The 25,659-nt window shown below is 41.5% G+C and overlaps 3 protein-coding genes across 9 annotated transcripts; all 3 read right to left on the reverse strand.

The window, feature by feature from the left end:
* Positions 1-1,499: 1,499 nt before the first annotated feature.
* atf7b (activating transcription factor 7b) lies at positions 1,500-10,808 on the reverse strand. 5 transcript variants are annotated; one of them, XM_084023742.1, is made up of 12 exons: positions 10,697-10,808; positions 9,631-9,692; positions 9,016-9,112; positions 8,741-8,865; positions 8,479-8,604; positions 6,793-6,947; positions 5,716-5,809; positions 5,461-5,580; positions 5,142-5,291; positions 3,633-3,821; positions 3,424-3,529; positions 1,500-2,087 (listed from the first exon to the last, which is right to left on the reverse strand). In XM_084023742.1, the coding sequence occupies exons 2-12, from the start codon at positions 9,676-9,678 to the stop codon at positions 1,852-1,854; spliced, it is 1,446 nt and encodes a 481-aa protein (XP_083879868.1). In that variant the 5' UTR covers positions 9,679-9,692; positions 10,697-10,808; the 3' UTR covers positions 1,500-1,851. The 5 variants fall into 5 exon arrangements, with proteins under 5 accessions (XP_083879868.1, XP_083879866.1, XP_083879867.1 ...); XM_084023740.1 differs by having other exon boundaries at positions 8,467-8,604; XM_084023741.1 differs by lacking the exon at positions 10,697-10,808 and adding an exon at positions 10,003-10,501 and having other exon boundaries at positions 8,467-8,604.
* Positions 10,809-11,267: 459 nt separating this feature from the next.
* On the reverse strand, positions 11,268-22,870 carry larp4ab (La ribonucleoprotein 4Ab; the record flags this gene model as incomplete). 3 transcript variants are annotated; one of them, XM_084023713.1, is made up of 15 exons in its annotated part: positions 11,268-13,983; positions 14,750-15,251; positions 15,343-15,476; positions 15,585-15,749; positions 15,918-15,969; positions 16,171-16,386; positions 16,966-17,072; positions 17,237-17,446; positions 18,231-18,284; positions 18,646-18,756; positions 19,092-19,195; positions 19,531-19,667; positions 19,909-20,155; positions 20,463-20,601; positions 22,484-22,870. In XM_084023713.1, the coding sequence occupies 15 exons, from the start codon at positions 22,484-22,486 to the stop codon at positions 13,624-13,626; spliced, it is 2,541 nt and encodes an 846-aa protein (XP_083879839.1). In that variant the 3' UTR covers positions 11,268-13,623. The 3 variants fall into 3 exon arrangements, with proteins under 3 accessions (XP_083879839.1, XP_083879840.1, XP_083879838.1); XM_084023714.1 differs by lacking the exon at positions 22,484-22,870 and having other exon boundaries at positions 11,268-13,980; positions 20,463-20,607; XM_084023712.1 differs by lacking the exon at positions 22,484-22,870 and having other exon boundaries at positions 20,463-20,607.
* Positions 22,871-23,725: 855 nt separating this feature from the next.
* On the reverse strand, positions 23,726-25,632 carry pfdn5 (prefoldin 5). Its single transcript, XM_084024297.1, has 6 exons — positions 25,525-25,632; positions 25,089-25,191; positions 24,861-24,892; positions 24,696-24,770; positions 24,480-24,585; positions 23,726-24,102 (listed from the first exon to the last, which is right to left on the reverse strand). The coding sequence occupies exons 1-6, from the start codon at positions 25,588-25,590 to the stop codon at positions 24,017-24,019; spliced, it is 468 nt and encodes a 155-aa protein (XP_083880423.1). The 5' UTR covers positions 25,591-25,632; the 3' UTR covers positions 23,726-24,016.
* Between the last annotated feature and the right edge of the window lie 27 nt (positions 25,633-25,659).

A 25,659-nucleotide genomic window follows, 5' to 3' on the forward strand; every position in this document is an offset into this window, starting at 1 on the left:
ATGTTATTAATTTGCCCTGCAATGACATGTCAAAATGGCTGCTCTGAAACATGCTTCTTCTCAAATAGAGCTCATCACTGTTTGCTAATTCTTTCTCATATTCATATGAACTTATTTATGTTCTTATGACTTCAATGTAATGGATATGTATGAGGGCACAAAGTGGGTGGAAACATGCTAATGAGTTTCTTCTCATTCTCATTAATTTATTTTATTTGCCCGAGACAACTTACTCATTTGTTGAGACTATACATACACAAGTATTTTTTTCCCCATCTTGAAGCCTGAGTATTTGACACACTCTCTCCATACAGATATCAGACATGTTTTTCATGTGGTTCAACCTGCGTTAACACATAAGACATCTATGCTCTTTCACAAAATAAAGGGACATACTAATCACATGATGGAGGGGGGGAGCCTGACATGCCCACAGAGGAAAAACAATGATGTTATAAAAAAAAAAAGGCAAAACAAGAGAGCAATAAAAAGGAAATAAACCATGATATTCTTGGAAGTACACTGCGGTATAAAATCTGCATTTCAAAACTTAAAATTTCAAAGCACCTTGCACAACTATTAAGTCTACTTCATGACACAAAGACAGCTTTTCAATTGTTGGAATGCACCTCTCTACAGATGTGCACTTGTCATGGATCTCATTCACTCAAGAAACTCATTCACATATTCTCTAGTCTCCTCGTAACAACTGAAATAGGCAAGATCCCCCCTCAGTGGCTGGGCTGCACATGACAGATAAATGCAAGATTGATATTCAATAGAAAAATATATTGCACTACTCTTTTCCTCAACTGAAATGCCAGGGTAAATGATTTAAAATCTATTAAGTTTGATTATCATTTAAAGGCCTTCTCAAGCTAACCATTTCAAGAGTGACATTAGGACTGAGGATGTAATCCTTACATAACAAGGAACTTGCATCAGTAATTTCATATTTTAAAACAGAATAAAAGCAGATCAATAAAAAGGTGATAGTATGATGATGTACAAACGAACAGTGGTATTCTTCAGCCTTGAGTAATCCATGCAGTCATAGGGGTTTGATAAATACACGATGAATGTAATGACAAACACGCCAAATGGGATAAAACCGATGGTAAAAAAAAGTCAGGCATACATTCAACATCAACTATGAAACGCACATCGATAATTTGGTTTGTTATGCACTTTGCTGACCACATGTATTCAAGGTGAATTAACTAAAAAAAAACACACGGACAGAACACTAAAAAGACAGAAAAGTAAACATTAAAAGAGCATAGGAGAAACTTTCCAGGCTGCCTTCTCCTGAAATCAGCCAGCCAATCTCTCCCCGTACTTTCACTGCATCAGCAAACATTATGTCGACGACCAGTATCAGGCATAAAAATCTTTTCATACAAATGAAAGATACAAGTAATATTGCAGCCTGGAAAGCATCCAACCTCATCACAGCCAGTGTGTGGAACTGAAGTTGAACAGAAGCTGCATTTTTTGGGGGGGGGGAAATGCAAATGAATTGAAGAATCTGACATTTAAAAAGTCATTCATACAGTTCATCCCAATCTAAAACTTTTTCCAACCGTCATGACTGCGTGTGTATCCGACGTGCTTTTCATATTTACAAACACAGAGTGACAAAGCGTCTCTGAACAGGGAGCCTGTTGGGACTGGAGGGTTGACGGAGGCACTGTGCCGTGTCTTTGTGTGATTATCATTGGCTGTGAGGGGTCGAGAGTGTTGCAGTCTGGGGCGGGGGTCCGAGGGCGGGTCCCTCTTTTCAAAATGCTTTGCACCAGCCCCAGCCTCCAAATGCCACTCAAGTTCATACTGGCTATCTGCGTCTGCACATCATCTCGGGGTTGACTGTGACTGCGTCCCCATGACGACCCCTCCCGGCTGGCCCGATCCCATGCCGGCCAAGACCGACATAGCCACCGCCTCTGCAGCACGGACGCTCAGCCCGTTGATGGTGGCCCCTGGACTGGAGGCCGAGGCGGGTGGTGACGGTCTATGCTGGATAACTGCCGCTGGGGAGCTGATGGGTTCACTGGAAGCATCTTTGGAGGTTTCCTCTCCTCCTGCAGCTAGAGACAGAGAAAGAAACATTCACCCTTAAGAGAGGTGAGCGAGTAAAAAGACATTAGATGAATGAGATGATAGATGGATCATTGTTGTATGGCTGGGCACAGGTTAAACCTCTTGGAAAATATTAACAAATGCATAAAGAGCATGAATGATTTATGCCTTTCTTTTTTTAATCGTCTAGTTAGACAGAGTTCCGGTGTTAAATATTTCCAAATTCCTGACATCATGCTAGCTGTGGTTAACTTTGCACTCCCCGCTAGCACCTGCCCCACCGGTACTGCACATGTGCAACTCTCACCAGAGATGAGAAAAAAATAAGACGGCTAACTTATTAACTACTTCTATCATGCACCGTTCAGGCAGGATATACAGATTGGTGAGAAGAGGTGGGAAAATAATAGATTGTATGATGCATCGCGATGCTTTGTAGAACGATTGTGCATCAATGCAGGAAAGTCCATAATCGATTATTAATACAACAGACCGCCCAACTTAGTTAGGGGAGTGACTGCTAAGTAAAATTCATGCACAGTGTTTACATTCAACAAATGGCGGAGAAGCTGCGACTGAGAAAAGAAATAAAACCACCGTCCGGCTTTTCTAACAGCTGAGAATTTTATAAATAAAAGGGTTTTAATTCACCCGATTGTTTGTATTAATGGGTAGAAATTAACCATTTATTTAAATTAAAAATAAAGATGCATTGTGATGCAAAGAGATACATTGAGAACAGTTTAATAATCTAATCGTGACCTTGGATCGAATGGTGAGGTGACTGACAATATCCACCACTAGTAGCGAGTGACGCGTAAATGAGCTGATAAATGTCATGATATCGGATTGGTGCATCGCGGATACACTAACCTGCATTTTTATGCTTCATGGGAGGCATTTACAAAACTAGTAATATATCTAAACAACTCTACTGGACACTAGAGCTGTCAATGTTTCTCTATAATACTATGTAAATTTCATTCCATATTTTTTCAATTTTCGAATTCAAACTCAAATTCAGCCTCTTATTAAAATGAACTACACAAAACAGTTCATTTTCATATGTTGCCAATGCCATTATCTGCAATGTGGTTGTTTTACTTCCTGTCCACTAGAGGGCGTTCCAAAAATATGACCAATAAACATGCTGAATTACCAACAGTTGACAGCTTCTGTAATCATTAAGAAAGTAAAACAACCACATTGCCATTCTCCTGTGCTTACCGTTATAAATCGAATACTAATTTCAGCTTTCGAATAGTACTGATTATTTTACTATTCAAATTATATTCGATTCCCGAAGTTCATTCCAACAGCCTTACTTGTCACCTCAGTGGTTACCTAAGAAAGCTGCCTTCTTCTGCATGGCAGTGACCGGGCAGTCTTTGTGGGCCAGAAGGAGCTGCTTCAGCTGAGCCACCTCATTCCTCAGTAGACTTACTTCATTCTGGTAGCAACAAAAAAAACAAATCATTCCCAGCATAATCAATCTCTGCACATGTTTAAATTATCAATACAATCCCGGAGTGACGGGGAAATGGAAGACTCACCGAAAGGGACACATTCATGTTGGCAAGATCATCCGCCTTCTTCTCCAACGAGTTTACCCACAGTTTTCGTTTTTGCCTGCAGCGAGAGGCGGCCGCTCGGTTTCTCTCCAGGAAGCGCTCCCTCCTCTCGTCGGGGTCCATCTCTGACGCTCGACGCCGCCGACCTCCTGTTGGCTGAGCAGGGGACACCTGGGGAAAGAGGTGCATGCTCGCGAGTTTTTGCTTTTGAGGCACAAGCAGTACACAATGTGATGTACCGTATTACGTTTCAACGGTGCTTTGAGACACCATGTAGGGGCTGAAATGAAAGCTTTCATTCAGAAGTGACATACACCTTATCTGTATTATTGTAGCATCCAAGACTAAAACACTGTTATGCTCATTTGACATTGAAATATCAAGTTAATAACGTTCATCCATAATCTCTGTGAGGCTTAAGTTGTGCTTTTGTTTGTGTGTGCATCTGTCTGTCCACAGCTAATCTCACATACTAATGGATCCATCAGCCTAATAGGTTTTTTGGGCATGATTATGACTGTATGCTCAAGGACTTCGTGGTTGCGATGATAAACAATTTTTCTAAATAAATATTTTATTGACTGTTTTATACCGTGATTGACTGCTGCCTCCCAACTCCTCTTAACCAGCTGGTTGGGCCCGCAAGTGATCAACAGGTGCTTCACTTTGGATTGGAATCTTGTCTCTGCTAGGGATTAGGAATTGTTCCTGTCCAGATTTGCATGCCTAGGTAAGACAATTGTTGTTTGTATTCACTCAAACATTACAGCAGTATTAGTTTAAAACAGGGCTCAAGGCGAAGGACGTCTGGAGCTAATAGAGCTAAACACACAACAAGTTTACAGTCAATAAAAGTACTTCATCCGAGTACAGTTGGAGGGAAGTACTTTGAGTTTGGAGTTACGGCCATCAGTGTAACACATTAACAAACTTCTGTCAGAGATGAAAGACACCAGATACATTTACTCCTCTTCTTCACTGAAGTTAAAAGGTAAAAGGTGCTTTTATTGTCATTATACAACGAAATTTCGATGGTCAGATGGGGGGTTAGTCCTGAGCCGCTGCGACTGAGCACTGTGGGCCAACCTGACCCGATCCGAAGTACGCGGCTGAGGTATTTGTATGCTGATAATGAAGGGTAGAGGGCTAGCTAAATAATTAACCTCCATGTTGTCTCCCTTCATTCCGCTACTGTCATGCAACCACACTGGACACACAGCCTGCCCTGCTCTCCCTCCCACTCACATGCCCCCAGACACACCTGGTGGAGATCTCTACTGAATGCACTCTTCTAGCTGGCTTCCCCAAAGGCACAATCTACTCAATTAACTGGGGCTTGAATGTATGTTATCCAAGACAGATTTTGGGTGTATTATTATTACATGTACCCATGTCACTGTGTTCATTCATGATAATTAAAAAGTTCTCCGTAGGCATTTGTGTCTAACCCTTGTTAGGATCTGTATATAGGCTATGGGGCATGTGAATTACCTGGGGTTGGGCAGGTGATGGTGCATCAGAGTTTTGAGTGGGTTGTTGGCTCTGTTCCTGTCGCTGGGGGACAGCAGGGAAGGATCCTGTCCCCCCACTGGCCCCTTCTTGTGCTGCTGGGCCCTGATGAGTTAGAGCTGCCTTAAGCCGCTACAAAGACGCGCAAACAACGCTCAGTGTGGGTAATTTAACTTTAAGATCACTAAAAGCACTGTTAAAATAGTGATGCAGATGTCATGTGAGTGTATTCGCTTTTTTTTTTTACAAATGTAAAACAATACACCTACACAACTGATGCCAATATGAATCATCATCTCACCATCTTTGTGTCAGAGTGCAGACTGTACCCAGATGGAGAGGAAGACCCACTGCTGGCCCCGCCAACTGGAGGTCCTGGAATCCCAGGGATGTTAGGCACTGAGTTCACTGGCCTCGCAAGCTCCACATTCAAAAAGTACAGGGACGGGGGGTGGGGGGGGAGAGAGAGGCGGGATATGGTACGTTTAGAGAATTTTTTTTTTTTTTTTTTAAGGTAGAATTTGCCATATACTCTCGATGTTTTGACATAACTTACAGATATAACTGAGGTCATCTGCACAGGACTGGGCAGGAGAGGAATTGTCTGCACATTGGGAAGTCTCACCAGTGGATAAGCGCTTGTTGGGGAGCTGTTGAAAAAAATCACATACTTGTAAATGGCTGCTCCTCCATTCTGTGCCCATCGACAAAAGACAGGTTTACAAACACAAGTTCTTTATTTTGCTATCTGTACCTAGCGTCTCAAAACCAGTGATACGGCAGTTGGAGCAACAGAATATGCAGATGAGGTATCAACTTAAAAGGGATTTGATCTCTCAAAAGTAGGCATAACTTATCGAGTCAGAAGCTCAGGTTAAACGTAGTTCATTACAAACAAAATCAGTGGCCAATATTGCAAGAGGTCGTCTGTCCATATAGTGATTATTATTTTTTCTCTGGCAGAAGAGTGCTGGCAGGGCGCTGGAGAATGCTTCATCACAGTGCTGCACATGGGTGTTGTTTCTATGACAACAATATCCTGACAGCATGTCACCGCTCTAACTGGTGATGTATGACAGATTAGCATCCCTCCATTGCTTTTTATTGTTTATTTGGGATATTACCATTTTCTTCAACATTGTTTGAAGAGGATATTTATCCTCATACTTTTATGGATGAGCTTGTCACAGCTCAATCCGACAGCCTAGGATGTGGTGCATGACATGCATATTACATAACATCACTGTCCTGAAAAACACTTTCAACCCTTCCGAAGTCAGTGTAAGTTGTCAAATTCTAAATGTTATCCTTTTCCCTTATTATTGTCATCTATGGTGATTATTTGCATAAAAACCACACAATTCACATTATTAGGAAGTTATTCATTGTATTTAGAATTATATATTTGCTTTGATTTAAAAAGACGTCATTAGTCATAGGCCCCTTAGACATAGTGTTATTAACTAAAAAGGTCCATTATTCGTCAAGTTAGTGCCGTTATTTAACCAAGCAGGACTGTGCAAGGCTGACTTTTTTTTTTTTACATTTCCAGAAGTACTTCAGTTGAAGATATTTTGCAAATAACCCCCCAGGACTCAAGAAATGCAAACAACAGGAACAAACTGTAGTTTACCTGAGTCTGTTGGAGGGCGGCGTTTGCGTGATGACAGATGTTGGAGATGGCAGAGTTGGGTGAAGTGTGTCATTGCTCAGGTGAAGGGGAAGAGAACCTGGACGCACAATGGTTGGAGTGGGGGCCGAGCTTGCCACAGGCTTTGTGAGAATCTCCTGTTAACAAACCATCAATAAGAATACAATATATTTTCCATTCACCAACGTATTCTATTAATGTTCAAGTAGCAAGTCTTTAAGGTTGACTCCATCTGCGTTCTTTCCAGGATTTTCACCCCACTGAGCGGCTAGCAAAAAGCAGCGACACAGGTTACCAAATTGAGTTGATCAATAAGGTTATGAATGATGTGAACGCTAGCACTATTTCAGATTTGGTGTTGTACGTGTACTCCCCTGTTCTGCAATGTAAAATTACTGGAAGCAGCAGAAAATCCATGGCCAGATTGTTCACTGTCTGGCAAAAAAAAAAAGAGCCACCACCTGGATTTACCTAAGCAAATAGGTAAGAGCAGTCTATTGGATAATCACTGTAGTGATTCATATGTTTGAGCTGGCAACAAGTTATTTAACCGTAAGTGATGCAGTGAGTAGCTTCTCATTTCTTAAACAACCATGTTGGAAGTCATATCATGTGGTCGTGGAAAAGACGTTCCTCGGTTTCAGAAGAGTCAAATTATTGGCCTGCATCAAGCCATGGTCAAATGCAAAAAGGTCAAGTGGTCTGATGAGTCCAGATTTATATCTGATTTGAATAGAAGTGACCATATATTTGGACTGTGGAGAAGCGGCGGGTGGATGTCACGAACACAAGCCACAGAGCGGCACCTCAAACTGCAACCTTACTGCATCTGGCTACATCTGGCTTCTGGTGTGAAGCTGTCAACAGTTACCTTCTAGAATTCGAGGTAAACTTGACAGCCGAGTGACAGTAGCGAGGCGGTGAGGCCATGGTAGCGACTGGTCAATCACAAGTAGCCACGCCCTAAAGCATACCCTGCTTTACAGCCTATTTTACTCTAAAATGGGACCAATTAGCTTGTCTTGTATATTTACACGAGTCTCCAACCGCAAGTGAAGTTGCTGTGCATCATATACGTGTTGCTGATACAACGGCGGCCTCGTGCGAGCAACCAGTGTCTTTTTATCTTCTTCATCTACGTTCTGAGTTTGTTAAATGCTCCGCACCGTCCGACTGGACACTCACCGATCTGTTTCTAAATAAACACAATATTATTGTAATCACTTGTTATTATTACTGCTTATTACTAATGAAAAGCATGTTGGATTTAGTGCCGTGACGCCATCGGCACAGGTCTAACATTTTTAATTCCCAGAACGTGTGATAAGGACAAATGCCGGTTCAACCGGTTTGTGCATAAATTAAACCGGTTAAGCCCGTACAGAACCGGTGAAACCGGATATCAGCCCAACCCTAGTGTATGCTATATTTATACTATTCACTGCTTTGCTTGGCCATCAGGCAGCCCATTCTGACAGGGAACTAAAGCAGTTACATCTCCATCTTCAAAGCCACCACGCTGCTTTGACAAAAACAGTAAGTTTACCTTGCAGAAAATGGGAATGCCTGGTCTACTAATGCATCGATCAGCCCCTTAAACGAGATTAAATCTGTAAACAGCCACACGTAGGTACAGTTTGTGGCAGTGCAGTGTACCTTGCCTCTCACCCTTGAGTCTCTGCTGTTATCTGACATGCTGGAGGAGGAATCCGGACTTCCAGGAGAGGAAGAATCCACTTGTAAAGGACCCTCATCCTCAACTTTGACTTCAGACGGTGTTTGTAAAGGCGCAGCCTGGGCAGAGAGCAGAAGATGAATATGCCCTTTCAGATATTTAAAAATAATAAAATGTAAAGGTTATTCTATTATTGAAAACCTCATGAAACAGCGTGCCATTCATTTAACAAGTACATTAACAATTTTTCCTCACCGGGTGTTTTGTCCTCTCGTCATCGTGTGCTTTTGAAAACTCATGTTCAAAGGAGCTGGCTAGCTCATTGAATAGCCCAACCTCCTCACAGTTCTTCAGGAAACGTGTGGGTGTGGGTGTCTGGTCTGCAAGAAAAAAAAACCCAACATATAACATTAGTCGAGAGGGCAACAGATATCCCAGTAGTATATCAATAAACATGTTCAGAGCATTGGCAACTTGATTAACCTTCAGCTTCATTTAATTAATACTAATGTAAACGGTAATGTCATTACCTGCAATGATAACCGAGTCTGTTCTGGCAGGACCAAATTTTAATGTCATTTCATGCTTGTGCTTGTGGACTGACAAGTGGTCTTCATTCGTGAATCTCTGCAAAAAAAAAAAAAACACATCAGCTAACACAGTGTCCCTTTGACACCCACTGCCTTTCTCATTATACCTCCATGGACTTTTCCCCTGTAATGTCTGGAATAGTGTTGTGTGCTTCAGTCTGAAACATGTTGGATGTTTTCCATGAATGTATGAGGAGTACAGAGGATGCTGTATGTAATACAGATTGTAAAGCCTGCTGAGGTGAATTTGTGATATTAGTGTATATAATTAAAATGTAATATGAGCACACAGAATTGACAGCGAACGGGGGTGTGAGGACATATTTGCTGAATTTGACAAAAAGCGTAATGGATTTGAAACAGTGACTCCAACTTTAACAGCAAGGTTGGCTGTAAGTTAAATTGCATTAAGCTCATGTGGTAACAGTAAAATGCAACAACGCATGCATTTGTTTCAGATTTCTGGGCTGGATGATCAGATGTGTGAAATGTAAAGAGAGTGAAATGGGGTGTCATAGAGATATGCATATGAATTAATGCATTCAGAAATCATACCTGCCCACATCCGGGCGCAGTACATACAAAAGGTCGATCATCCCCCATCTCAGACAAATGTTCTGCAAAAGAGAGCAAAAAATAAAAATCAAACAGCTGATACTTGAGATCATTAGACACCAATCACTACTGATTGTGGTTGAATACTAAGGACTGTTTCAATACAATTGAGACCATTGGCAGTGATTTCCCAGAAGCAACTGGCTGACCAGAAGATAATTAAATGTCTATTATTCGTGTATGTTAGCTTGTGTTTTAACTGGCTAATGTACCAGCCGGCAGCATCATTCTATACAGTTATACCATGACTTATCACTATGCATATTTGAGAAATACAATCAGTTTAGCGCCATCACACCTACATGTGCTCACCTCACAACAAAAACGTAGAAAACATCCTGGTGACAACTGGTTGGGAGGTAAACAGGCCGGAGACCGTCGCCCTGTTTCAAACATTTGCTTCGGGCTCGGAAAATCTGGTACTAGCGTTACACGGGAATGATGAGACAGCAGAGCCAAAGCTACCATGAAATCCACACTCCAGTGTCATCAAGTCGTGTTCGCTAGCTGGCTACCATCGAGGTCGTACGGCTAAGTAGCTAGTAATAGTATAGGTTAACCTGAAGTGTCAATTCTCAGGCCAGTTGCCTTTATAGGAGATGGGCCTTAAACTAGCATAACCTCACTGCTAACCACGCAAACATATTTTTATTGTGAAACGCGACAGCCATGTCATGATAATGGTCATGGAAGCTAACGTCGCTGATAGTAATAGCAGATAAAGGACGACCGGATACACCCGGCAAAGCGACATTTGCAGTGCAGCTACCAGTCACAACACAGCTAGCTAACGCTAACGGCTAACCGAAGCGTCACTTAGCTTAGCGTTACCTTGTGTGGTCCGCCAAGTTAGTAACGTTAGCCAAACGCTAGCACGCTATTGCTAAAGAAAGGTGCAGCCGTACGCATAAAAACATCATGTTTCGCGAACGTTGACTGGACACACTAAGCAAAATATCACTTTTTTTTTTTTGCGTTAGATGATCCGAGATGTGACTAAACTCACCCGACGTTTAAACAGCCTCTTGACTCCCCCCTCCCTGATCCGGACAGTGCTGCTGCTCTGCTGGCTACCCGTTGTTGACACTCTGACACTTCCATTAGCAACACCGCGAGAGCTGGATCACGGCGGAGTATTACGGTATTAACATTACGCAACAGGATTGACGTCGGGGGAAACGTGAATTTCCATATTGATCGTTTTTTTTTAACTGAATCTTGGCATACCCTGCGACCCCCCGTCAATAGACCACTTCATCTTTGTTTCACATCTAATAGAAATGTCGTACCGTTATGTTGGTCGGAGACACCCAGAACTCACTAAAGCTAAATAGGCATACAATAGTTACATAATGCTTTAAGTTACTTCCGGATACATGGTAGACGACAAAAAAACAGGATATTGGCAGTGCACACATCTGTCGCTGTCCGGTCAACTCTATCCGGTCAGTTTGGCTTAATAGAACAACAAAAAACGAAAAAAAGAGAATCAATCGTATTCACATCTGCAGTATTGGATCGGATGCATTAACATGTGATGCAAACATACAAAGTATTTGACACAGCAGTTTGAAAATAAATCTTTATTTTCATACCTCAGGTTCAGCAACAACATAATCACTTCATAAGCCAGTGTGTATTTGCCTGAAAATGTGCAATCCCATGATTGATCGCGAGTTAAAAGCAGGATTTTGAAATAAGACTGACATTGATTGACAAGCTAACAAAATAAAACTCTCTCTCACACACGCGCACGCCCTGCAGCTGCACTTACAATACACTAAAGCTAAACATTGGGCAGGATCTAGTGTCTTTGAGTGTCATAAACCATGTTTTACATTTTGAAAACCAATTAACCAGCCTTGTTAAGTGTAACAAATTGATATGCTCACAATTCTTGCACTTTTTATACAGAAATGAAACCCTGTTCAAGGCACTGAAGGATTGGTTTGAGAAAAGCATTCCATGCAGTCTGAAGCAGAAGCAATCACATCTTACACACACTTCTACACAAACACAACACGGCCTACAACACAACTGAACTACTGATTACAAGACACACAATACTGTTCACTGCAGACAAGTCTCTACAAGTGGCAGACTCAAAACTCTTTTCTAAGGCAAACTGTTTTATCCCTCTAATCCTGAAATACTGAAAAAGTCTTTATCTCCTCGCTCGTCTTTTGTAACATTACAGACTACTCTGATGAATTTACACAAAAATTAATCGCATTTAAGCCGTTCTCTGTAACAGCTTTCCATTTCTAACTTCTCCGAAAGCCTTGAGATCAAAAGGATGGTGCATTTCAATTCACCCCACTAAAAGGTACAGGCATGTTCTGCTCATTGCCGAGCAGTGAGTGGCTGATCCAATCGATCCAATTCAGCTGTCAAGAAAACTCTCTTAGATCAGTCTACACACTAAGTTGTTAATATTACACAAACATTTAAAACCATGAGAAGAAAAACTATTTTAGCAAGAACAACAAGTACATTTAAGAAATCAGATCAAAAATGAATCTGTATATACAAACGCTCTCAAGGAAAGTTACAACATTTGGAAATGTACAAACCAAAGCTCAAAAAGGTATTATGCTAAAAGGAATACATTCGTATGAAGCTTCATGAATTAAAACAAAACATAATGCAAGCAATCAATGTCCCCAAATCAAGTTTAGAGGCTGGCCATGGCATCAAACATAAAAGAGCTGTTAATCAGACGAGGCCACAGTATTGATCCAACATCTGCATCACAACGACAACTACTGCAAAGACATTGAAGGATTAGGATCATTATGCAACACAATGCTCTGAATCCATCACTCATTTGTAGATAATTTCTACATGCAGTTCCTTGCATTCTACTTGGAGTTTTCCCTAATTGTTGCATTGCAAACCAGGATCAAATTATTATCTGGCTTTTAAGTAATGGAACTACACAAAATAGTCAAAATTGATTAAGTAAAACTATCAAAAAAATAAATAAAATCCAGGTCGTCATGGAACTAAATAGGAAAACTGCAAGAAGTAAATACTTTTCCAAAGCATTGTAATCAATGTATGAATAATAAATCTAATAAATAATCCATCCATCCATCGTCTACCGCTTATCCTGTATTCAGGGTCACGGGGGGGGCTGGAGCCGATCCCAGCTATCATTGGGCGAAGGCAGGGTACACCCTGTACAGGTCGCCAGTCTATCACAGGGCTCTAATAAATAATAATTAGTTCAAACACTGCTACTCAAGTAGCAATGCAAAAACTTACAAGAATTGTTATAAAATGAAACATTTTTTGACAATTCTTTGAAATTGCCTGAAAAATATTGAGCATCTTACTGTAATGAGATGTTTTCCCAACTTAATCAGTGGGTGAATTTTAAAGCTCAACTTGAAAACAAAGTAACCATATGTTACAACTTTATGGTTCCCAGTAGACTGTTCCTGTGATTAACTACCTTCTGTAGTTAATCACACTTTACACCGTTTCCATTATTCTGCCATTGATTGCATATGGAATCATATGTAAATCCTTTTTTTTTTTTTTAAAAGCTCAACATGAAACAATAATCACTCAGAAAGAAACCATATGTGCCTCATTCATTTTGGATATTGACAACATATTTGCTAAATACAGTCAGACTACCTTATATTTAAAAGTAACAAGATGCATATTTCTCCCCTTCATGCTGAAACATACGCAATCTAGTCCACTTATGGAGGCATCTTTTTGGGAAGTCCTGTCAACAGACATGCATGTTCCTATTTTAAAAAAAGGGGGGAAGATAAATCTATTTAGTCTTTCTAAATAATTTCAGGCCTGCAACAATAAAGATTCTGAAGTCTGTCAAATGAAATATATTCATCTGTCTATTTACATATATTTACATATGTATTATTTAATTTCACGTTTGATAGGTTACTTTTTCTTTAGTCATTTTGGTGACCTTGGGGGAATGTTCTGTTCTTTACCAGTGTGTCTGGGACCCCGGTGGGGGGAAAATGGTTTGCCAGTATTCAGGCCTCTTTGATGCTCCCGAGTCTTTAGCCCTCCGGATCTGACTTGGCCATTTGCCCCTCTGAAGGAGCGTAATGGTTGACGAGGAGGGCGGCTGTCTCCAGGTTTTTCTGTCACGTGCCTGGAGTTGGGCTGAGGCTCTCCAACCCTGTTGACCCTGAGCTCTTGCAGAGGTTGGCTGGCTGAGGAAGCAGGAGGAGAGGGTGTCGGTGCTGGTGGCGGATCCTTGGCCAGCCTCTGGCACACCTCTGCATAGCTGAGCTTTCTTTCCCCCTGGTATGAGAAGAATCATATGCAAAATAAATGATCAAGAAACAAAAATAAATTTACAATTAATAAACATAAAAAAAAACACTTAAAGCCTAAAGTTGATTATGATAGTGAGGCATGTTGCTTGAGATGAATTCTAAATCAGACATGCAGACCCATCAAGCTACATTTTAGAAGAATAACACAAATATCTGTATGTCAGAGGAGGTTGGTTCATAGAGGTAGAGAAGGTTGCTCCTCTAATTTTGAGATCAATATAAAAACAGGTGAATTCAAGGTCAAATTAAACCGTTAAAGAACTCAGTATCATTCATAAAAATTAGTTTTCCTGTCCTCATTGCACACAGTCCAGTATTAAAATTCTGATTAAAATATTTCAACAGCGACACCTGTAGGAGAGGCAAGAAAGTGGTGGTGGTGGGAGGCAAAGGAGGATGTGGTCTTGCTGTCCTCAGGGCGGGACCTTAGGGCGGGACCTTTTATCAACTTAATGCATTTGTAGCGACAAGATCTGTCCACATACAGACCTATAAACAGCTGGCAAAGAACTCAAAACAACTTCTGTTTTAGTTCCTATTATAGTTGGTGTCTCACAGGTATTTTTCCAAGATGACACATGCATGCACGCACAGTGAGATCAATAGCAGTCACGCGCTGCAATGCAACAAAGCATAGTCCAAGCAGGTCTAATGACATATGACCTCAATGAGGAGCTATAAGCTGATGACGCTGTGAGCTAATGTGGCACTTGTGATCAGAAGGCAGGCCTTACCAGCTCTGATGTTGGAGTTGGGGGAGATGAGGAAGGCGCTTCTGTAGAATCAGATCGGCTGCAGGTGGAAGGAGAAGTTTCAGAGGCTGTTGGGGAGGCAGCAGGGTCAGAGGCTGTTGGGGAGGCAGCAGGGTCAGAGGCTGCTGGGGAGGCAGCAGGGTCAGAGGCTGTTGGGGAGGCAGCAGGGTCAGAGGCTGCTGGGGAGGCAGCAGGGTCAGAGGCTGCTGGGGAGGCAGCAGGGTCAGAGGCTTTTTGGGAGGCAGCAGGGTCAGAGGTTGTTGGGGAGGCAGCAGGGTCAGAGGCTGCTGGGGAGGCAGCAGGGTCAGAGGCTTTTGGGGAGGCAGCAGGGTCGGAGGCTTTTGGGGAGGCAGCAGGGTCGGAGGTTGTTGGGGAGGCAGCAGGGTCAGAGGTTGTTGGGGAGGCATCCGGTGAGGATGACAAGATTTGTTCCTTTGGAATACAAGGTCCATCTTTATGATCGTTCTTTACTGGAGGAGAACCACTAAAATGGACACAAAAAGTAAAATGAGATATTTTCTATGCATATGCCCTTTGTATTCAAAGATATTTTATTAGCTTGAAGTAAACTTTACCTCAAGACTAGTGGGAACACTTTGAGGGGTGTCACTGGAGCAAGTTTAGCAACCGGCGTCTCAGAAGCTGGTTTGCTTACAGCATCTTCAGAGGTTTTTTTTTGATGGCTCTCATTAACCTCTCGGTTCACAGGCTGAAATAATCAAGAATTTAAAAATAGGAGCATTTATACAACTGTAACTTAAATGATGCTTACACAGGTTCCACAGTAGAAAGGTACCAAAGGGGACAAGAGTTTTACCTTGCTGGTGACCTTAAGGCCACGCACAACATCAGAAAGGCGCATCTCTGGCCTAGATTCTCCCCGCATACTGACCACAGATCCCGGCAAAGGAGGAAAACTGGAGGATGCCAGGTCAAACTTTGGTTGAGGGGGTACCTTTGCCTCCATCAGAGGGACAGGCCTCTGTAATTTTAATTACAGTTGAAGTCAAATGTAAGAGAAGAACGATGTGAATCTTGCCACAAAAATACTATACTAACAACTTATTCAGGAGATACCATCAGAATCTCCTCCGTCTACACAGGACAAAATCACAATTAATGTTTATTTTTAAAGAAGAAATATGCTGACCGTGGCATGTTCATCTTCTCTTTTCCTCCTCATGCCTCTGTTGCTACCTCTCCTACAACGAAGACAGATCATTTGACATTTGAAGATTTTACATGTGAAAGTAACATTTACATTGGATGCATTTCCATTAACTAAGTGTTAATATTGAGAGGTGAACAAAACGTGACAGCAGGGTATAGACAGAAAAGTATTCACAGCACATAGAACACACCTCAAGGTGCATTAGTCTGACATTCTGGTTGTATTCACTGACCTGCCCCGTGCAGCCCCACTCATGTGGTTGGGTATGGTGTCCTGTGGTGAAGTGTCTTTAAGGCTCAATGAGGACAGAGAGGCTGCTGCTGAAGTGGTACCAGTCTGAGTCCCTGATGTCTGGAGTGACCATGGACCAGAATGCCCTTCCATCAGGGGCACCGGAGTCGAAGCAGAGGGCATGCTTTCAGGCCGAGGGTGACCCTTAATATGGTTTCTAGGTGTACGCAAAAGGACGAACATTTCTTACTATTGAATACTACCATGGAAAAACACATTTTGATACTCTATGCATATTGATATGTTTTAAATGTGCTTAAAATTTTATCAGGGGTTGTCCAATTATCAGACCGGCCAATTATCAGCACCTACCAGCGTTTTCATGGTTAATCGGTATCAGTAATTTTTAAAGCCGATTTGGAGATAAAATAATTGAATTTTAAAAAGGTGATACTTTGGCTCCGACTACTCTCTGGTCTTAATTTTAACTTTATAAAACTTCAGAGAACCATTTTATTTATTTGTTTTTAAACATATGCTTTAAGGAATTTCAACAAAGTTTTGTGTTAAGAATTTGTGATATTCTAAATTTCAACACCTATTCACCCTTTTTACTGCAGACATATCTTTTTCTATCTTGGTTATCAGTCTCCTAGATTAGTAATAATCGGTATCGGCCCTGAAAAAGCCACATCGGTTGACCCCTGATATATATGGCATGAAAGACAAGTTAATCAAAACTGGACAGCATTACAGTGAATGAGAAAGTTATCATATCATCATGACTTGCACATACCGGTTCTTGCTCATGGGTCGATGGGTGTTGTTGATGGAGCTTGAGTTTGCATCGCAGTTCCCAGAACTGCTGTAATCATTCATGAATCCACTGTGCAGGAAAGGTGCCTGGTAATGGAGATCAAATAAGTAAGGAATGAAGCTGTGATTATCACATTAACTGCAAAAGACAGTGCTGCAGCCCGACACGATTTGCCAAAAGAAAAAAATAATTAAAAGAAATTAGAAATCTCAATTTTTAGGCATTCTCAACAACAAATTCAGGTTCTCACCACTGGTGTTTCAAAGTAAGGCACGACTGAAGGGTTCCAGGAGGGGGACACCAGAGGGTAAACGGGGTACTGCTGCCGAGGGCTGTATGGCTGCTGCATGTAGACTGGGGAGCCATACTGAGCCCGTTGTTGAGCATGCTGACCGAACGCCGAGTCCACAGTACGGAAGCCGTTCTTACCAAAGAATGTGTTAATAGCCTTAATGCGTGCCTGAGAGGAAGGAGACAGATGGAAGACAATCAGGTATGTTTGCTAAGAGTAAAGATGTCACTGTGTCTGTGATGTGTAGCATTGTAGGTCTGTCTGTCGTCATTCAGTCCCCTCAGATCTCATAATCTCACGGTCATTAGGCCATACAGCACTGCACTGACTAGGGGAAAAACAGCAGGAAGAAGAGGGAGTGAGGGAGAGAGTAAAAGAGGATGAGGGGAGAGTAGAGGTATAGCGTAGAAGAAGATTTACAGCAGGTTGATAAGGAGCTACAGATGAAAAATTCCTCCCAGCCAGCCACAGTGCATATGGGTCCTTCCAAGCGCGATACTGATCATCACTGGGGTTTAATACGTCATAGCCTCCGTTTTATCAGGGGCACACACAAGGTCAAACCAAAGTCCAGCTGAAAAAAGGATGTATCAGAAACCCTAAATGCAAAGGTAAATGGCACATTGTGATAAGAAGGGATATAAAAGTGTCTGGAGATATAGGTGTAGGTGCGCAACAGTTCTGAAAAAGCACCTCTGTGCTTATCAAGACAGATTGTACACAAATCCCAAGGTCATTCATGAGGCTATAGCCTAGCCACTGAGGGGTGACGTGACAGCTGACAAAACCACTTGTGTTGTGTAACACACACAGCTTGCTTGGTTCCATTTTACTCTCTAAAAGAGAACCAATAATAAGCAGTGTTCCAGCCTGAAATAAAAACGTAACTTTAGTAGCGTACAAAATAAAGTCAATTAGGCTACTGGTGATGCATTTCTGGGACAGAACTCACCATGATCTGTTTTCCTTGGAATGTTTTCACTTCCTCTCTAAGGTATCTGTAAGCCTGAGAACAAAAAAACACAAATAATGTTCACAATACCGTAAATTCTGTGTTGTTCTCCTTCACTTCGGGAGCACTAGTCTGATAACTGTAACTAAAGAATGATCAAATCCACATCTTGCACCTGCACCAAGGTCAAAGAAGTCACCCTGGGGTTTCAAATAAATAATAGGACAGCAAAATGACAGCCTCATCTCATGAATACTTCTATTGTAAATGTTAATAGAAAATTATATACACCACATACTTACAAAAAAAAAATAACAACACCTAAAAACTATTGCAACTTTATGATGAGACCACAAGGTGGTCAAAAATCAGCCAAATATAAGTTTAAAATGTGTTTACTAATGTGGAGACATACCTGTTGTGCATCCATATCTGACTGAAATGTTATGTACCAATTGCTGTTGTGGGCAAACTCGGCACTTAACACTTTTGGACAGTTTTCATTCTTAAAAAGAGCCTCCACTTCCTGTGTAAGACATACAAAGCACGGATTATACATTACTCCCTCCAAAACTGAACTCACACAACATCTCCCACTGCAAGCTCTGTAATAATACATTTTGAATGAGCAACGATATACCCGCCACAACATATTCATTCACAAAATGTTAACATCGAAATGCAGCGAGGCAAGTATTGCACAGCAATGTTTTAAATTTCATGATGGTCAGTAGTTTAGTGTGCTCACGATGTGAGCAAGCACGAGCATGTGGGAGCCTCCTGTTCATAGGGTTTACTGCAGTTAGTTGGCTGGCAGTCGTGGAAGATTGTGCTTAGCATGCAGCATGGAACTTTCTTTACCTCAACTGGTGTAGTCTCTGGCACCTCTCTCAGAATAATGATGCATCGACTGTGATTTGGCCGAACCTTCTCTCCACTTTCATCAACTTGCACCATAGGAGAGGCTGTAACAAAAACACAGCATAAATATGTGTTTTCACCACCTGAAGTAACATTTTTATTTTGGTTTATATTTTTTTAAATAAACACTTCTGGCAAGTTGTTTCAGTGTTCTTAAACAAAAACACGACCAAACCCTGTTCAGGAGTACGAGTATGCATCTGAGTGTGAAACTTTGTGGTTTGAAATGTTGTTCAGTGTTTCATTTATGTTTACTCTTAGTTAAAGTCGAGATTAAAAGAAAATGGTTTTTAACCCTTTTAGATCATAACCCTGGACATATTTTGCACCTATTGAACAACATATGTCCCCCCCAGGTGAAACCAGGTGGAACTGGTACCTCGCAGCACATCCAGAATAAGGGTCATGTCAGTGGTAAGGGCTTTGATGTCCTCCATGCACGCAATGGTCCAGATGGGAACAAAGTGATCACTGTCCATCTGGGATATCAGATACAGGTCCTTAGATAAGTTCTCTCTGCAAACACCCAAAAGAACATTGGATAAAAACATCAGTCAAAATGTCATAATAATTGGAGAAGCACTTCAGTTATACATATACTACATTGTGGAAATAGCTGGTTATTTGCATATACGAAAAGCATCCAAAAGGCAATTAAATTGTTCATTACTGATGTTGTTCTTGTAGCTGTATGCACACTGGAAATAGTTGAAACATGTAGCATGAAAAAGGATTTGTACATTTCTTCACTACTAACCTAGAAAAGCAGAACTCCAGCTGTTTCTTCAAAGATTCCCTTAGGCTCTCCTCCGACATTGGTTGCTCCTCAGAATCTTTGCCATCTATGGCTAATTTGCATTGTGGGTCAAAGACTAAATACCCCACGTCAGGGTGGTCTGTGCCATTAACAATGCCCTCTGTGGGTACAGAGGCACAGTCAACACTGCTGTCAGGATATTCGGCATCATATCCTTTTCCCCTTGAAGAGGGAACATCAGAGTCACCTAAGATAGAAGAGGCAAGCAGGAACAAAATGGTTGTGAAACAATGTTCAAACACAAAATCTAACGGTCTCATCAAAGTTGTCATGCCTCGTCTTAGTTGCATAACCATGATGATAAACGTTAACAGTTTCCTCAAATAAAATGTCTATGATCATCTTGATAATGATCAATAAGTTAATATACGGATGTCTAACCCCCAAACTTGAATGATGTACCAGTGCAGCGTTTTGTTTTAAATTAATGATTATTATAAGTGAGGGGAGGATGGAGAGAAACTGAATGCACACATAACTGAATAAGGTCATACCATCAGTCATCTCAGCGGGAGGGGGGTAGGTCTGCAGCCAAGTGGCATCCTCAGTCCCCTCCGGGATGCCATTCTGATGGGCAGGGATCTCCTGCCACACTTTAGCATTGGGGTTCAGACCTGCTCCCTTTGTGGTAACCTGCATGTTCATAAGAATATACGGTCAGTTACAGAAAATATTCTTGGGTTCACTTTACAGTGCGTTACAAGAAGCACAATATTGCAGCTATAAGCATTTGGGTATTTTGAAGCAGTGGCTTTATATGATGGGATGTAATCTGTTAAGTCAGACACTCAGATGAGTGGAGTTCTCTTCAACACAACTACTGATTTCATACATGCATGAAAAAAAGAAGAGGTATTCAAACTGCTTTCAGAATCCAGAAGTGGAACCAGGACTTTGAGGCTAAAGTGATGGAAATGTGGAAGAGCATGTCTGTTGGACATTTTTAAATGTGGATCATCAGTTTTGTAGTGTGAAATTGTGAATTGATGTCTTAAACTATGTAAAAGGCATACAAACCATCTTTCTATTAAAACGAACAATTATTAAAGCAATGGTTCGGAGTAAAATGCACCCTAGGTAATTTCCACCATGACATCCAGCCAAATACCCCCTCAGAAGCATTTTTAGCAATGGTCAACATTGGTCAAGATAGGGCTTTCAGCCGAATGGCTTAGTACTAGCGCGATGTTTGGCTGGACGTCATGGTGTAAATTACCTAGGGTGTATTTTACTCAGAACCAACGCTTTAAATACACAAACCTAGGGCGCAACAATTAAAAGAATGTCAGGTTGCCACTGGCAACCATTGACTTTGGTTGCCAGTAGTGGCAACCACTTCCTAGTCCACCCAAAAAATAAGATTAGCATTGAACCGTGGCACCGACAACATTCATTTCTGACTCCCTAACTTCATAGCCAATCACATGAATGGACTTAATCGATCACATATTCCATAAACCAGTTCTCAGTGTTTGTTCTTCACACACACGGACAAACTGACAAGTTCCATTGACTTCCTCGTCCCTTTGACCCCGCCTCTCAAACGATCACGTTACCATACAAGGCGTAAATCCGCCTCTGAGCTCTAGCGTGACTCGCAACAAGCGAGGCATTTTGACCTGTCATCAGTTGCAAAACACCGACTGTGCTCCAGTCATTGATGCAAAACCCCAAATACGTGACTCTCGAGTATCGTAAGACTTAGGGGAAACCTGTTCGATATCCAAAATGTGCTTAGAATTTAGCGGCTCCGGGGTCTGCAGTGAAACCAAGTAGCGTTGCTTTTGGGGGGTTGGGAAGAAAGAGCACATGGTGCCAGCGTGCCCATGCCATATGCGACAGTATTCAAGATGGTTTATCTGTATAAGTCCGATTAAGTAGAGGAGATACTAAATACAAAACGTGTGCGGTTAATTGATTAAACAAAACCGCATTGTTCCCCTTTCAAAGTCTCGACGGCGAAGAGACGGGACTCCGACTGTAGCAGTTTAGCTACAGTGGTTTAACAGCTAACGTTAGACACAACCGAGCATAACGTTAGGCGCTACACATGGCACGTAAAATAATTAAACTACGCGATTAATCTAGAATGTGTAATGAAGCTATTTGTAATCCCTCCAATTCATTGTTTTGTAAACACGTGTTGGTGCCGTAACGTTAAGCCAGTTTGACGTTTCGCAGTCTACCATATTGTGACTAGCGACTCCACAAATACTTGCCTTTAGCTAACTAGCTTAAGTTTACGAGCGGAGACCAGTTCGAACCAGCCTTAGTTTACACTCATAACCAAAGCCAATTTGTTTTAAAGGTTGACATTAACATGTGATTAACTGTGCGTTTACAATGATAAAAGTCACGGTTCTGTAGCATGAACATTACCAACCGCTAAAAGTGTAAAGTTACGACGGAGCTAAGCAGTTGGATCGAGCTTCAGACAGCACGAGTCAAACGGAAAGGACGCAAACAGGTTGTCTCGTGTTAGCTAGTTTGCCCTCTCCCAGGCCCCAGAACTCACCATGCTGCTTCGGTGCTCGCCTTCCTTTCGGGTCCTACTCGGCTCCGGTAGATTTATCGTTAATAACCCGGCTGGGTGTCTTAGCTTTTAACTAATTGAAAGCCTTCGTACGTATTAGCGTCCCAGTCTTCGCAACTACCGTCTCCCCGGTAACGCTAATTCAAACGACCGAACGCACTCCAGCCCCAACCGGTGCGTCCGCGCGGAACTTCGAAAAGCGTCCAACTTATAACATTAACCACCGTTTTCGTGTTTAAAAAGGCGTTTCCATTTGACAAGGTGTTCTTGAAGATCAATTCCTCATCTGGCAGGTCAGCTTCGATGCACCACCGCTCCTCCAGCATGTGACAGCTGCGTCCTCTGTCTGTCACGGTCCGTCGCAACAGGCTGCACATGCCGCTAAACGCCAGCGCTGAGTGACTCCTCCGAGGGGGGACTACGGTGACTACGCAAGCCTGGTTCATGTATACCGTGTTTACCGATCTGTATTTCCCCATACAAAGCAAACAAAACGAGTATTTACTGGCTGATAATCGTTAACGTCAGGTATTCACGACTACCTGATAGGACACGACTCGATATGAAGATTGGAACGGATCCCGTCCTTCAACTGCAGCTTGATGTACTTATCTTTTCCACTCTTTTCCACTAAAGCGATACACATTAAAATGTGAGATGTGCTGCCATTGAATTATAGCAATATCATTATATTGTTGTTCTCAGATGGACACCGTGTGGGAAACATTGGTTGTGTAATATAAATAAAATTGATGGCGTTATTAGAAAAATATATATATTTTACATCCATGCATTTGCTCACACTCTGAGAGCGAAACAGTACTTGCCTGATATTCAAGTGAATTTTTAAAGTGTTCAATGTTAAAATAAGCCATAGAGAATTACGTCATCTACCAGATGTCAATTTAAAGATCAGGGGAGAAAGAATTGGGGGGATAATTGGTAACAGGAGCCCCCCTACCCTGGTTGCCATCAACGGAGAGGATGTCAAGAGTGGACTCAAGTACCTTGGCATCCAAATCAATAAAAAACAGTGACATTTCTTGCATGTGTGCATATGCTCAGCCAATAAAGCCCATTCTGATACAACAAAGTTGTAGCCACGACAGTAGACAATGCTTCAAATGTGGGTGTTGCTCTAGTCACAGCTGTCACTGGTGTGGATGTACAAAGAGGTCTTGGTAGTGACCCAACTCATGAATACACAATTAAAAAGACACAATATTCATTGTATGCACAGTGACCTCTTTAATTATGCAAACTAATCCAACACTTACTTAAATGGACTTAAAATTGACAAGAGTACAAATGATTTCCTTATCGTGAGAATAGGGTACTAATCATTTACTGGTGACTGGTTTGTGCACTTGCTTCAAATAAGACACAAATACCATTATTTCATAAGATCAATGGAGGGCATTTGCTTGTCCTACAACATCAGATTTCAGTTATTTGTGCACAAACTCAAAAATCCCCCACCCCCATTATCACGAAGAACCCAAACAGATGTTCTCATTATGCCTTTGTGGGAACAGCAACCTGGGATGCCTGCTGGCTCTGTTGTAGCTGCTGGATCTTCACATTCATGACTTCAATCACAGCTGTAAGAAAGATGACAACGTGGAAATTAAATGTGTGTGTTATATGTAAGGGTATGGTTGCCACCATAATAAATCTGACTGAGGTGGTTTGTTATTTATCATGTTTTGTTGTAGCATGTATATTGGTAAATTCATTTTATTTTTAGTGGTATAAAATAGTATATGTTATGTTAACTTTAAAACAATTACTTTCTACATTTTAGTGAAAGGCTAGCAAAGTTAACTGAATATAACTTTGTAATTAATTTACAAACCCCTATGCAAACTAACAGTATTACATTTTTAAATATTTGTCTTACCTTGTCATATGCATCATATTAGTAAAAAGAAAACAAAATATCCAGCTTTTATTTTGAAAAATGTAGTGAGAACATTACCTTGTTTCATGGCATGTTTTTCCTGAAGAGCAGGCTGAATTTTCTCTATCTGCTTGGTGAGGAATTCTATTTTGCGTCTGAAGAAAGTCTTTGAATCTTCCACATTCTACAGAGAAAGACATACAGAGTACGTATTATTGAAGAGTATGTATTATTTGAATAAAACATTTGGTAAAAATACATTTTCATTTGAAAATACATAAATAATGTATTTGCCTTTTCAACATAGTATCCTGTCCCCACATCCACGAAAACGTTTTCCACGTCATTTAATGTTCCAGGGACATACATCTGGGAAGAAAATTGTCAAGGACAAGTTTGCGGTTCTCAAGAAACATGATCCACTTAACATTATCACACAAAACAGCAAAGGAAGGATACAGAGCTGGTAAGTGGCACGAGCAATTCTTTCCCTGTGTGACAGAGAGAAAGGGGGGGAGGAATTAACAATGAATCAACTTCAGCTGCAGATGCATAGGGGGTTTCACAAACTTTCAATATAACAGCTTAAAAAAAAAAAGCATACTTAAAGCATATTTTGTGCACGGATGTAGACTGAGCCTACTGCTCTGCTGTGCTGTTAAATCACCCACTGCAGTAGTAACTCACCTTTATTTTTTTTGTTCAGGACGTTCATACTTTCTTTTGCTTCGACATATTTCGTCTGGACAACCTTGAGCTGAGCTATTGAAGACGTCAGGAACTCTATCTCCTGCAAAACATTAAAATGGACAAAACAACCGACGTTCATAAAGTCAAAGCGGCCTCGTCCGGTTAAATCCAACAATGCATTGCATAGCAACGACAGCTTTACACACATCTCATAACAAGTTTAGTGCTGTGGAAATGACCGAAACGACGATGCCCATAACACTGACATTAATGTGTCACACCGCTGCCTGACGGGATATTTGTACCGATAGCTTGGGATGTGCTAGCTAGCTAGCTACACCAACCTCCCGTTTTCATTCAGACTATCGACCAAATAACTTCGACAACGAATAACGCACTCACAATTTAAGTAAACTCAACTTTTTTACATTACCTGGTCTATTTGGGATTTCAATCCCTCTAATTGAGGCAGGGAGAGGTCTGTGAGATTCACTGCCATGTTGGAATCGCTATGCCAAATGACCCTGCGCGACAGTTTCCGGGTGATGGAGGTGGGCGGTCATTAGTC

This window comes from Eutrigla gurnardus (genome assembly GCF_963514095.1).
Source record: "Eutrigla gurnardus genome assembly, chromosome: 2".
Classification (NCBI taxonomy): Eukaryota; Metazoa; Chordata; class Actinopteri; order Perciformes; family Triglidae; genus Eutrigla; species Eutrigla gurnardus.

What these genes read in the sequence shown, in the direction of transcription:
- atf7b (XM_084023740.1), bottom strand. Translation starts at nt 9,678, where the DNA reads ATGGGGGATGATCGACCTTTTGTATGTACTGCGCCCGGATGTGGGCAG. An exon ending in TGCACTCTGACACAAAGATG is followed by an intron (nt 5,292 to 5,460) that starts GTGAGATGATGA and finishes GCGTCTTTGTAG; the next exon opens with CGGCTTAAGGCAGCTCTAAC. An exon ending in GAAGAAGGCAGCTTTCTTAG is followed by an intron (nt 2,088 to 3,423) that starts GTAACCACTGAG and finishes CTCTGTCTCTAG; the next exon opens with CTGCAGGAGGAGAGGAAACC.
- pfdn5 (XM_084024297.1), bottom strand. Translation starts at nt 25,590, where the DNA reads ATGGCAGTGAATCTCACAGACCTCTCCCTGCCTCAATTAGAGGGATTG. An exon ending in CCTGAACAAAAAAAATAAAG is followed by an intron (nt 24,893 to 25,088) that starts GTGAGTTACTAC and finishes TCTGTCACACAG; the next exon opens with GGAAAGAATTGCTCGTGCCA. An exon ending in CAGGATACTATGTTGAAAAG is followed by an intron (nt 24,586 to 24,695) that starts GCAAATACATTA and finishes CTTTCTCTGTAG; the next exon opens with AATGTGGAAGATTCAAAGAC.